Raw genomic sequence first — 13018 nt, 5'->3', positions numbered from 1 at the left:
ATATTCTTGTCAAACTTCTACATACAAGACAAACATTATTTTGAAAATTGAGGAGACTTGTGATTCTGCATAGTAAGAGAATTATCCTATCTCCCAAGAGAAGCAGGTAACAAGAGCACCAGAGGGTAGGCCAGAAATTTTTCTCAAAAAGAACCTTAAGTTTCTTTTTGTGCCTACATAAGTTTACAATTAATATCTTCAGAGTTTCTAACTAGAGGCCATGGACCTAGAAAACTGAGTATGGCTTGCAGAACAAGTGGTTTAAGAAGCACCACATCCTGAGATGAAAGCAAAGAAAACTCTCCAGGACACATCTCCCAAGTATGGAGAATTAGCTAAGTGAAGTTTTTTTTTTTTTTTTTTTCTTTTTGTCTTTTTTCGTGACCGGCAATGGGATCGCAACCCTCGATGTCGCGCCCGCACCACGCTCAACCAGTGAGCGGACCGGTCTCTATATGGGATCCGAACCCTCGGCAGGAGCGCCGCCACGCTCCCAAGCGCTGCACTCTACCGAGTGCACCACCGGGCCGGCCCTAGCTAATTGAAGTTTTAACACTAGTGAAATACTTCCAAATTTGTGCTAACAACAATTTTATTTTCATATAGTTGGCTTGAACCTAAACTGACAAAATCCAGCATAAGTGGTTCAGTTATTTAAGGGTTTTGAGATCGAATCCATATTTTCTTAGAATAATTCATTCAAGATTTATTATGTGCCAAGTATGTGCCAGGCCCAGTGAAGGTGTTAGTATAAACAAAGATAAAAAAACTAGATCCAACACTGGATGGGCTTGTAGTCTACTGGGTGATATATGTAATACATAACTAAAAGATAGGATCAAGAATCAGTGCTCTAATTCTAGTGCTCAGACAGCAAAGACAAAAGCTCTGTGTTTCCAGAGGAAGAACAGGAAAAGATTTTTAGAGATAGTGAGTTTACAGACAGCAAACACTCTGACACTTGCTTTGTTAAATGAGGGGACAGCTGAAACAAGACAGCTTGCCAAACAGAGAGCAGCAAATACAAAAAGCAGACAGAACCAAAAGAGCTTAGCACATTCAGACACCAATATAATCAGTTCACTACATGTGAAAGAGAATGTTTATTTTACATAATTTCAAAATGCAAATTTGAATGTTCAACTCTCCTTCTGAAAGTAGTCTTTATCAGCATTTTCAAAGAAGCCTGATCCAGGGTGAGTGAAAAATAAACCTGACATATAAAGCCAGATGTTCTTTATCAATAAATGCTTCAAAGAATATTAAGTGATAGCAAATGTTTTCAGCATCAGATGAAACACTATACAATAAATAAATAGTAGTGGAAATATATTGCCAAAAATTTGCTTACTTTGTAAGATATTTGAGAAATCTGAACTTTAGGAAACTGAGAAGACCATGAGAACAGGAACCAAGTTTTAGCTTTCTACCTACAGTATCTGGTTCATAGTAGGTGCTCAGTTAGTTTTGTTATAATCAATAAATCAATCTTAAATAACACCGCATCAGTTTTAATACAGCTTAGAAACAAAAGCCAGTGCAGTTTTAAGAGAGGGCAAACAAACTAATGGTTCTGAGATTTAATAATATATAGGACTATTTTTATGAAGCTAGGAAGTCAAACTATGCAAAAGCTTTTATAATATTTAACACAACTCCTTCGTTAGTTAGGAACTCTCTCTTCCCTCCACCACACCATTAACACAATTCAATAAAGTCTAAAAATATAGTGAAAAATCCAACACCACAAATAGTATTGACTTGGCAAGAAGACATACCTCATTACAATGGAAGAAGAGTTAAGGAATTAAAGTATCTTTAAATAGCTCTTCCAATAATGCCATATACCAGCAGTCAGCAAACATGGCCTTGATAGCCACACCTACTGTTTATCAATAAAGTTTTATTAGAGCACAGCCAAGCCCACCCGTTTATGTGATGTCTATGGCTGCTGTCACACTGCAAAGGCAGAGTTGAGTAGTTATGATAAAGAACGTAAATATTTACTACCTGGCTTTTTATACAAAGTGTGCCATCCCCTTTCCTATATAATTGGCTGTAAATTTAAACTTTCACTTACTAGACCCATTCCAGATTTTAAAATTAGTAAAACTTATTTAACAGTCTTCAGAACACTTAGACAGACAGTTAAAAAGGTATGCTGACCTCAAAAATGAAAAATAACATTTTTCCCCCATCATCATTTTTGTCAAACTCCTAGGAGCAGCTGTTTTCAAAAGAACTGACAGACTTTGCTTGCTAGGAAGACAGGTTTAGAGTGATTTTTCTTCCTTTACAAAAAACAGTACCTCAGGTTTGTTTGGCTATTCAGCAGGACAGTAGGAGAACGGGCAAAAAGGTAAAACAAGGCAGCAGAGAAGAAAGGAAGAACTGCCAAATCAAAACACCAAGAAAGCAAATATCACAGTATCAAGACCTATAGAAGAAAATGTCCATTAGCATCATGACAAGGGAGGGACAAGATACTATGGTAACTCAAACATTACAGCAGGGAACTTTCCAGAAACATGTACTAAAATAAATTATTTCAGGTGCATAATTGTAAAAGTTTATGCACATTTCTCATGTACTAAGTTAGGTTTGAATCCTTTTCTTCCCTAAGTATATGTTATAATAAATTCTAACTAAAATTTACTTGGAAAACTTTAACGCAAAAAAATTTAAAAACAAAAATCAGAGCTGACTCTTTAAGCTTTATTTAAAAATTTGGTTGTCTTCTTAGTTTAATAGATTTAAAATATTTTAGTTAATAAGTGTACTAATTTGGTGCTAATCATTAAAATGCTTTTGCCTTCAATTGAGATTACAATCATCATTCTGTAGACAGAGAATCCAAGATTCACAATTAAATTAACTGAAAGGAAAAATAATTGTCAGAAATGGATTATATATTAAAACATATTTCTAAATTAGGCTTTACTCCTTAAAAACAAACTTAAAAAGAACAAACCCTTTGAATTGTATAACCTTTACTCTGTATATTCCAAATCGACAAATGGTTTACTAGATAAATAATTTGTTAAATAAACTTATTAAAAAATTAGAGAATCTACATTCAAGCTGTCACTGTGCCAGGCATCAATCTGTGTATGTTACATGCACCTTCTCACTTAAAATGTGACTAATAAAAAAGACGCTTAACAAACAAATGTACTTAAGATAAAACTCTATAAAAATATTTACCAATTTTTATATTCAAGAGAAATAGTAAAAAGAACATTTACTGTAAAACAGTGGAAATGATGTTCTCAAGCAGTAAAATTGGAAAACAATATTTTTAAATTATACCTATTTTTGTCTTCTACTGACATATCTTCTGAACTTTTACTTTCTTCCTTAAAATATTGGCCTGAGCTAGATGGATTAGCAAAAGTAGATATGAAAGGTCCCAGAGACTGAAAAGCTGCTTGGCGAACCTATGAAGAAAAAAAGTGCAACAACAAAACATAAAAATAAGAAATCATTTTAATATATGTTACACATACATATATGCACACATTTACATATATTTATATTTATTTAATAATCTACTTTCTACATACCAAAGTATGTTTAGGATAGTAATAAAGCTTTTCTAAAAGAAAACCAGATTCAGAACCATAAATCATTCTTCAGCTAGAATTTTAAAATGTTTATAAATTATTTCCTCTTTTTTACATTCAACCTTTTAATCCTGGTTTAAATATTTAAGCCATGATAATCTGAATATGAGATCTTATAAAACATCTCCATTAAACAAAACTAAAGAAAAGCCTGTTGTGTTCTCAAGAACAAAAAGAATGAAGAAAACCAAGAAAGCCAAATAGAAAACACAAAGTAATAAAGTCAACAAAATGAGAGAAATATATTTAATGTTTCCAGGTAGGAAAGATGATAATTCACCACAAGGCGGCAAGACAGATGTACCAGAAGTACATACATTCCCATCAGAAATATAATATAGGGCCGGCGGCTTGGGAGCGCGGTGGTGCTCCCGCCAAGGGTTCGGATCCCACGTGGAGACCGGTTCCCGCTCACTGGCTGAGTGCGGTGCGGGCACAACACCGAGGGTTGCGATCCCGTTGCCGGTCCCCGGTATGGGCGACACCGAGGGTTGCGATCCCGTTACCAGGGGGATCAGTAAAAAAGACAAAAAGGGAAAAAAAAAAAAGAAATATAATATGGACTTAAAATATATTTCACAAAAATCTGGAAGCATATACTATTATTAAAGAATTATCTCATGTTTGAGGGTAAAAGGAGGTATATAATATGGACTTAAAATATATTTCAGAAAAATCTGGAAGCATATACTATTATTAAAGAATTATCTCATGTTTGAGGGTAAAAGGAGGTTATAGAATTTTACTTCATGTCATATTTCTGTATTATTTTTGAATCAAGGTTTTTTTTTTTTGTCCTTTTTTGTGACCGGTAAGGGGAACGCAACCCTTGGCTTGGTGTCGCCCGTACCACGCTCAGCCAGTGAGCGCACCGGCCATCCCTATTTTTTTTTTTGTCCTTTTTTGTGACCAGTAAGGGGAACGCAACCCTTGGCTTGGTGTCGCCCGTACAACGCTCAGCCAGTGAGCGCACCGGCCATCCCTATATAGGATCCAAACCCGCGGCAGGAGCAACGCTGCCCTCCCAGCGTGGCACTCTCCCAAGTGCGCCACGGGCTCGGCCCTGAATAAAGATTTTTAAAAAACATTTGAAACGGAGAGTTTTTATGAGAGGAAGTAAGGATGGACACAATCTGACAAAGGCAACTCCCAGCGTGGCACTCTCCCAAGTGCGCCACGGGCTCGGCCCTGAATAAAGATTTTTAAAAAGCATTTGAAACGGAGAGTTTTTATGAGAGGAAGTAAGGATGGACACAATCTGACAAAGGCAACCATGAGGGAAAAACTGGTATGTTACTAAAACCTTGACTTTGCCACAAATCATATAATAAAACCAGGCAAAGCCATCAGAAAAAAAAAAAAAAAACTACAGACCAGTATGTCTTATAAAATGAATACAAAACTTTCAATAAAATACTACTAAACTGAATTCCGCAAGATATAAAAAGAATTACACACCATGACCATGTTGGACTTACTCCAGGGGTGCAAGGTTGGCTTAACATCTAAAATTCAATTAATGTAATACAGCACGCAAACAGAATAACAATCAATATAATTCACATTTGTAAAGAAATGTTGCTCAGTTACAAAAAACTCAAACTGCAAATATAGTAGTCTTTCTACTGTCCACTCCTAAAGGTCTGAACAATAAACTGTCTTAAATTATAAATTATTTCTTAAATTATGAAGTCAAAATCATGCTTGCTTTAGAACAGACTCAAATGTATTGTTTTACAAAAATGATAATTAAAAAAAACTTTACCCAACGTGAAGGATCACTGATCAAATTAATAAACAGTGCTGATAATTTAGTGCGTCGGATTTCTTGACATGTTGCACATGAAACCGCCATGAAGCACTCAGCACAGGCCTTCCGGACTCCCCACACATTGTCAGAACAAAGTTGGAAAAACCTGGGCAGCTACGCAAGAAGGATAGGGTTGTGTTAAACAAAATAGGCTTCAGTAGTTACTTCTCTTTCATTTTCTGCTTTCACAGTGTTTTAAATATTGGATTTTCTTAAAAAGTAGAAGACCTATTCAGTATTACAATTTGGTAATTTTAAATAAATAATATCTAAGTCATAACCCAACTGACTGTGCAAAAGCAAAAACACTCCCAACAAATACAGCTTAAACGTTATCCAGGAACTTATATCTGAACTCATTTCACATAATTTCAGAGACTCTTTAAGCATGTAAGTAACCTGTTCATCAAGCTATACATCCTGTGTACAATTTAAAATTAACTTGCAGTAGATTTATTAGGCACCAAAATAACTGAGGGTTACAATAAAATTAAAGATTTAATTGAATAAATAAGCATTCATTTGCTTAATAGAAATGGGAAAGGTAAAAATGAATCAATGGTTCTCACACATAGCCGTATTTTTACAAACTATCCTTATCAAAACACAATTCAAGTGCCCAGATCACAAAATTCCTAAACTCAGAGTCATTATTATCTGTCTGGTTTACATTCACGGGATTGTGTTAATAAATTTTGGGGTAAACATATGCATTTCAAACTTTATATACTACTTTGTAACACAGTGCTTACTCCTTTATATCTGTGATTCTTACCAACATTTCCTCAGTAGCTTGCTGGCCAACTACACTGCAAATATCTCCAAAATTGGCAGCACAGACCTGACAACAAAAGCATCATTGACATTTCAAAATACTACATATAGAGTTCTTTAAAAATAATCTTTTAAATTTCACACATCCATTCATAACCATGAGAACTATGTGTTCTGAAACAGGAAAAAAGTGACTATTAACATACCTTGCGAACATGAAACATTCTGCAATCACAGCACATCTCACAAAACCTAGGCAGTATAAGACGTTCTGTAATATCCTTCCCAACCATGGGAGCCATTTTGCACATTATCTAAAAGAAATAAGAACAAAAACACACTGAAAATATCAAATTAAGCCTTTTTCCGTTAAGTTTGATAACAAAAATATATAAGGAAAAATTTCACTTTTGTCTAGTTTCCATCTTATTTAATCATTTTGCTTGGTAACTTAAAAAAACAAAAAAATTCTGCAACACTACATTTTCCCAGTAAAAAAAGAAAAAAATGATGACTGTTCAAAGAGAAAGATTCTCTCTGAGAAGGATCTGGGGTTAGGACTTCTGTATTGCTAAGAAAAGACTACACAGGTAGTCCTTGCCTCGCAAAGCTCTGTGTTAACAAAGCTCATGCATACTAGAACCATGTCCTGGTTTTGCAAAGCCAAGGTTCCAAAGAAACCAAGGATGCAGATCTGATATGCACGTTTCAGTTAACACAGTACCAGGCAAAGGGAGGATTATCTTACTTGCAAACTAGCCCTCTGTTAATGAAATACATTCCCCCCAAATTCAGTATAGAAATTAATTTGATAGTCTGTCATCATTTACTAATTGTATCCATTCCTGAACTATGCAAATATGACAAGAGAAAGTAAAAAGCATACAGACTGGAAAGAAAGAACACTCTCTATATTCATATATGCCATGTTTATCTATAGAGAAAATCCCAAGAAATCTAAAAGAAGCTACTGGAACAAATAAGTTTAGGAAGGCCGCTGGATATATGTCAGAAAACAAAAATCCATTGTATTTCTCTAAATTAGCAATAAACAACTGAAAACACTTAAAAACAGGATCATTCACAATAGTGTTAAAAACATGAAACCTAACAAAATACATTCAAGATCTTTCTGCTGAAAACTACAAAATATTGATGATATAAATCAAAAACCTAATTAAATGGAGATCTATCACGTGCATGGACTGTAAGCCTGGCAATTCTCCCCAAATTAATCTACAGATTCAACACAATCCCTCTCAAAATCCCAGCATCATCAAAACTGGGGATAACGCCCCCATATCTTCTAAATCCCAAAGCCAGTTTTATTTCTTGAGTAAGCATCACCAAGCTCTAGTAAAAGATCCAAAGTTTTACTGCATCATTAATCTAGCACAATTAAATTTATTAGGATAAATTATTCCCAAGATAGAGAAAAACTGGGAGCCAGGGAATGCAAAACATGACAAAATAAATCAATTGTGAGAGAGCCATGGGTTTCCTACTAGTGGCTATATACAGTCTTTTTATTATAATGTTTTACTAATTTTAAATCTCATCAAAAATTATAATAGAGCAAGTTAAACTCTGCTCAATATGAACCAACAATTACGCCAAAACTCATTTCTGTTATTGAGAAATATCTAAAATTAAAAAAAAAAAAAAAAAAAAAAACCCTATATTTTGGAACTAGGCAGAGGTGGTGGTTGAAGAACACTGTGAATGTATTAAATGCCACTGCATTTTAACTTTGAAATGATTAATTTCATGTTATGTGAATTTCATGTCAATAAAAATATTACTGAAAAAAGTATCTAAATTAATAGTAACCGGTAACTGAGTATCTAAAAATAAATTAATGGAATCAAAAAAATTTTCAAGGGAAAGAAACTCATCCCACTAATGATGATCAAGCAACACTATAAAATTTGGTGTGAATTTTTTTTACATCAACAAAGATGCAATTACATCACTTTAGGTTTAAATAGTGAACTCTCACTATCCAAATAAGATTTGAATAAATTCAGACACATTTGTCACTTTTCTAATTTACTATCATAATTCCTATTATCTGAACTCAGAAACCATAGATGTGAACCTCAATAGATACTTCTATATCATCCCTGGGGGGTTGGTATCCATGGGGGGTTAGTTCCAGGGCAGATGCTCAAGTCCCTGATATAAAATGGCATAGTATTTGCTTATAACCTAAGCATATCCTCCTGTATACTTTAAATCACCTCTAGATTACTTAAAATACCTAATACAATGGAAATGCCATGTATAAATATTTATCATACTATATTGTTTAGGGAATAATGACAAGAAAAAAAAGATCTATATATGTTTAGTACAGGTGCAATCTTTTCCCCAATCCACAGCTGGATGAATCCACAGGTGCAGAACCCACAGATAAAGAGGGTCAACTGTATATTCCAAATCATGCCCTAATTTATGATGGCTCTCAAATAATCAAAACCATGTCAAAAAAAACCCCAGAAAACTTACTATTACGCTTAACTTTGTTGTTATATGCATAATGACTTAAAAATCTGCACAGTCTTCTAACAATCATCATTGGTATAACCAAATTACTTACTTCACTATCTTTCCCCCAAAGACCATACTATCTAGGACAAGAGCCAAGAAAAGTGCTCAATAGCAACTGAAGGGGTTCAAATGTTTCTTCATTCAATACAGCGTGTTTTACTGCACTAGTAACGACTGTCTTATTTTCCCATTTTGACATAATATGAATTTACAGTTAGGTATTATATTCTTATTGTGTAAAGATATACCTTTTCCTTTGTAAGCCTTTATGTTCTCTTCTAGCCCTGCATTATATTTCAAATTTAATAATTTGTGGCTACTTTAATAGATACATGTTAAATAAGATAAACCAGTCTAACATTTAATGAGCATTTCCTATCACTCGAGTTTTGCCTAAATGGGAAAATGGCATTCTACTTACAGCCACGGCTTCCGTTTTGACATCATCATTGCTGTCAGGGGCAGTCAGCTCGATGAGGACAGGGCACACTTTGGTTTCCACATCAAATCGCTCAATTAGCTCCTGCTCTAGCAGAGCCAGCAAAGCTGCCTGACTTGTTTTCCTCACCTAGGAAAAAAAAAATAACAGTATAAACAAAGTATATACATGATATAATAAAACTATCACTTGACTTTTACAAATCTGAAGACTTCTCATCTTAACTTAAAGGAATCCATAACTGGCAAAATCTTGCAGATATATATTTGTGGCTGTTTTGTTCTACTACTACAAAAAGAGAACTTGGCAGACAGTTAGAACAGGTAAGTGGAACACAAAAGCCATACTTGCAAAAGATGTGTCACCAAGTACCAAACCTTGTGAGGGACACCTAGGAGGGTGCAAGTGAGCATACAGTTACTAAGCACTGTCTGTAATGGCATCAAAGAGACCCCTTAGACTTGCCAGACTCTCAACACATACTGTCTAAGACAGCTGGTCATTTTTGAAAAACAGGATAACAAAATTAGAAAAAACATTCAAATAAGATCACTTAAACTAGGCCATTCTACATACATTACACTACACAAATTTCCTTTAAGAACATGTAAATGGAACTCTTACCTGATTATTCTGATCTGCGAGATATCTAACCACAATAGGCAGTAAGTATTTGGAAAAAGCATATGGAACTGAAGGCCGGTTTTCTTGACAAAACAATGCAATATGAGGCACCTGCTCCATCAGCTCCGCTCTCACAGTTGGTTCTAGTGAAATAACAGCAACGTGAGCAAACACCTTCTCCCACAGCAGCAAAATCTTTACCTGAATTTGAGACTAGGAAGATTGGACTTTCATCCTCAGCATGAAAAGGACTTTACAACAACGTTCTCTAACTTTGCAGTCCTTTTCCCAACTATACACAGGTCAACCCCCATAAGTGAAAGGGGAAACTTACCTCCAACCCAAGCTTCTATCATTCATAGTATGCACTGAGTACGTAATTTCTCACAATGAATAAATTTACTCATCACCTATATTGTGCTACATCGCGCCAGGGGTTAAACATTTTCTCTGATATTTACATCAATATTATGACGTGGTTTGTTCTTGTTTTCTGGGTTTTTTTACATCAATACTATGTTATCTATAAACTCCACTATTTAAAAATCTCCTAGGACAACTCAAAGGACTGGTTCCTAATCTCAATACAGTCAATGAATAGAGGATTTATAATTAGACTTAACTAAGACTAAAAAAGTAAATGAATGTTAAAGGAGACAAATAAATTAAAAAAAACAAACAAGCAAGCAAAACCCCTGCAATAACCCAAGTGTACACAGCAAATTTAAATGTGAGAAATATGGCATTTCAAATCTCTGGGTTTCAAAAGGATGAACCGTCAAATAATGGTAGGAAAACCAGCTAGTTATGTGAGGGAAAAAAGGTAAGATTCCTACTGCATATCATATATAAACTCCAGCTGAAATAAAGTTCCAAACTTGTTTTCTTTTAAAAGATCAAAAGCACTAAAATACAACATTAAAAGAAATGTTCAGTCCTATTGACAAAATAAAATTAAATTAAAATAAAAAAATGTTCAGTCTTGAGGTGGGAAGACAAGACAAAAAAATTAACTAAAACACCAACTAATTCACTTTATACAAACTTCATTATAGATAAGACACTACACTGAAGTTAAAAGGGAAAACAGCCCAGGAGAAAATACATATATAACAATGTATTAATGAGTAACATATACAAAGAAACCATTGTTCAAATGAATATAAGAAAACAAAGATACAAACAGGCAATTCGTAGAAGACATGCAAGAGACTGAAACACATACCTACATGATGGGATATCAGGAACAAGTCATTATGTCAGACCTAATTAGAACCTTGGTACCTATTAATGATTTCATTATCAAAGCTACCTTAAGGTAAATATGCATGAATGTGTCCACTGGAATTTCAACGAAGAGAAATTAATGTAGCTATCAGCAGAAAATATACCAGCATTTTACAAAGCTAAGAATCTTATCAACAAACCATTATTTGGAATTTCTATTACACTTTTGTGCCATATGAAGTTAACATGAACAAAATAGAGTGCTCCTATTCTGAAGAACAAAAATCTAATTTTAAAACAGACAAATAGGCCTATACTTTTCCTTACTGATGCTGAATTTGCTAAGTTAACACTGACCTAATCACTTACATATATTTTTGAAGCAAAAGGAGGACACAAAAGTTACAGTTTCACTGAAGAATGAAACCGGCACTTTTCTTTCTTCAAAGCCCTTCTTAGGCAAATAGACCAATGGGACAAAAGTAGAGTCCAGAAACAGATCAACGCACGTACAGACAACTGATTTATTAAAAGGTGGAAAGGGAATGTGGTCTTCTCAATGAATGGTTCTGTGTTAACTTACTACCCATATTTAAAAAAAGAAACCAACAAAATGAAACTTTTCCCCCATTTCATATTATACACAACAATAAATTCCAGGAGCATCACGAAGCACACAATAAATATACGCAATTTTTATTTGTGAATTAAAGAAAAATATTCCACGTAGAATACAGACCTAAATGTCAAAGGCAAAAACCAATAAATCTTCTAAATTAGATAATGTAGGAAAACATATTCATGTCTCTTGACGTGGGAAAAAATTTATCAAAGAGGACACAAATAGCACTATCCATAAAAGAACTTCTTTTCTTTGAGAGACACGAGCAGGAGAGTGAGAAGATACTCAAAAAAGAAGATACTCAAATAGCCAATAAGCATATAATCAGGTGCTCACCTTCACTGGTCACAAGTAACTTAAACGACATGAAATACCACTACACACCCATCCATTCCCCTCTGGCAAAATTTAAAATAAACAAGTGTTGGTGAAAATGTGAAACAACAGGAATTCAATACACTGTTGATTGAACTAATTGTTATACCACTTTGGAAATCTCTACAGCATATCTATCAAAGATGAATCTGTGCACATCCTACAGGCCTAGTAACTCTAACTAATTGTTATACCACTTTGGAAATCTCTACAGCATATCTATCAAAGATGAATCTGTGCACTTCCTACAGGCCTAGTAACTCTATTTCTTTCTTTTTTTTTTTTTGTCTTTTTCGTGACCGGTAAGGGGATCGCAACCCTTGGTGTGCGCCACTGCGCACCAAATGCCGCACTCTCCCGAGTGCGCCACAGGGCCGGCCCTAAACTCTATTTCTAAGTACAGTTGACTTTTGAACATTGCAGGGGTTGGGGCAGCAAATATCCAAGTATAACTCTCCCCGAGTCAGGTAAGTAGTTCTGTAGTTGGCCCTGTGGACCCNACTAATTGTTATACCACTTTGGAAATCTCTACAGCATATCTATCAAAGATGAATCTGTGCACTTCCTACAGGCCTAGTAACTCTATTTCTTTCTTTTTTTTTTTTTGTCTTTTTCGTGACCGGTAAGGGGATCGCAACCCTTGGTGTGCGCCACTGCGCACCAAATGCCGCACTCTCCCGAGTGCGCCACAGGGCCGGCCCTAAACTCTATTTCTAAGTACAGTTGACTTTTGAACATTGCAGGGGTTGGGGCAGCAAATATCCAAGTATAACTCTCCCCGAGTCAGGTAAGTAGTTATGTAGTTGGCCCTGTGGAACCCAAGCATACGAAAAGTTGGTATTTCATTTATGTGGGTGCCATGTGTAAGTGTATTTGTGCAGTTCAAACCTATGTTGTTCCAAACTGTCCCTGTTTGCAGATGACACGATCCTATACATTGAACAGCCCAAATCATCTACAAAAAAACTCTTGGA

At 35.0% G+C, this 13018-nt stretch overlaps 1 protein-coding gene across 1 annotated transcript in view; it reads right to left on the bottom strand.

The window, feature by feature from the left end:
* Positions 1-13018, bottom strand: part of PPP4R1 (protein phosphatase 4, regulatory subunit 1) — a 46949-nt gene that overhangs the window by 27185 nt on the left and 6746 nt on the right. Inside the window, exons 3-8 of the mRNA XM_008572714.1 lie at positions 9821-9963; positions 9179-9325; positions 6414-6521; positions 6209-6274; positions 5389-5547; positions 3310-3437 (exon numbers count right to left, since the gene is read on the bottom strand). Coding sequence (XP_008570936.1) covers positions 3310-3437; positions 5389-5547; positions 6209-6274; positions 6414-6521; positions 9179-9325; positions 9821-9963 — 751 coding nt within the window. The remainder of the gene's footprint in view (positions 1-3309; positions 3438-5388; positions 5548-6208; positions 6275-6413; positions 6522-9178; positions 9326-9820; positions 9964-13018) is intronic.

This window comes from Galeopterus variegatus, unplaced genomic scaffold, assembly GCF_000696425.1.
Source record: "Galeopterus variegatus unplaced genomic scaffold, G_variegatus-3.0.2 Scaffold827, whole genome shotgun sequence".
Lineage (NCBI taxonomy): Eukaryota > Metazoa > Chordata > Mammalia > Dermoptera > Cynocephalidae > Galeopterus > Galeopterus variegatus.
This window is presented reverse-complemented; position numbering and strand designations above follow the sequence as displayed.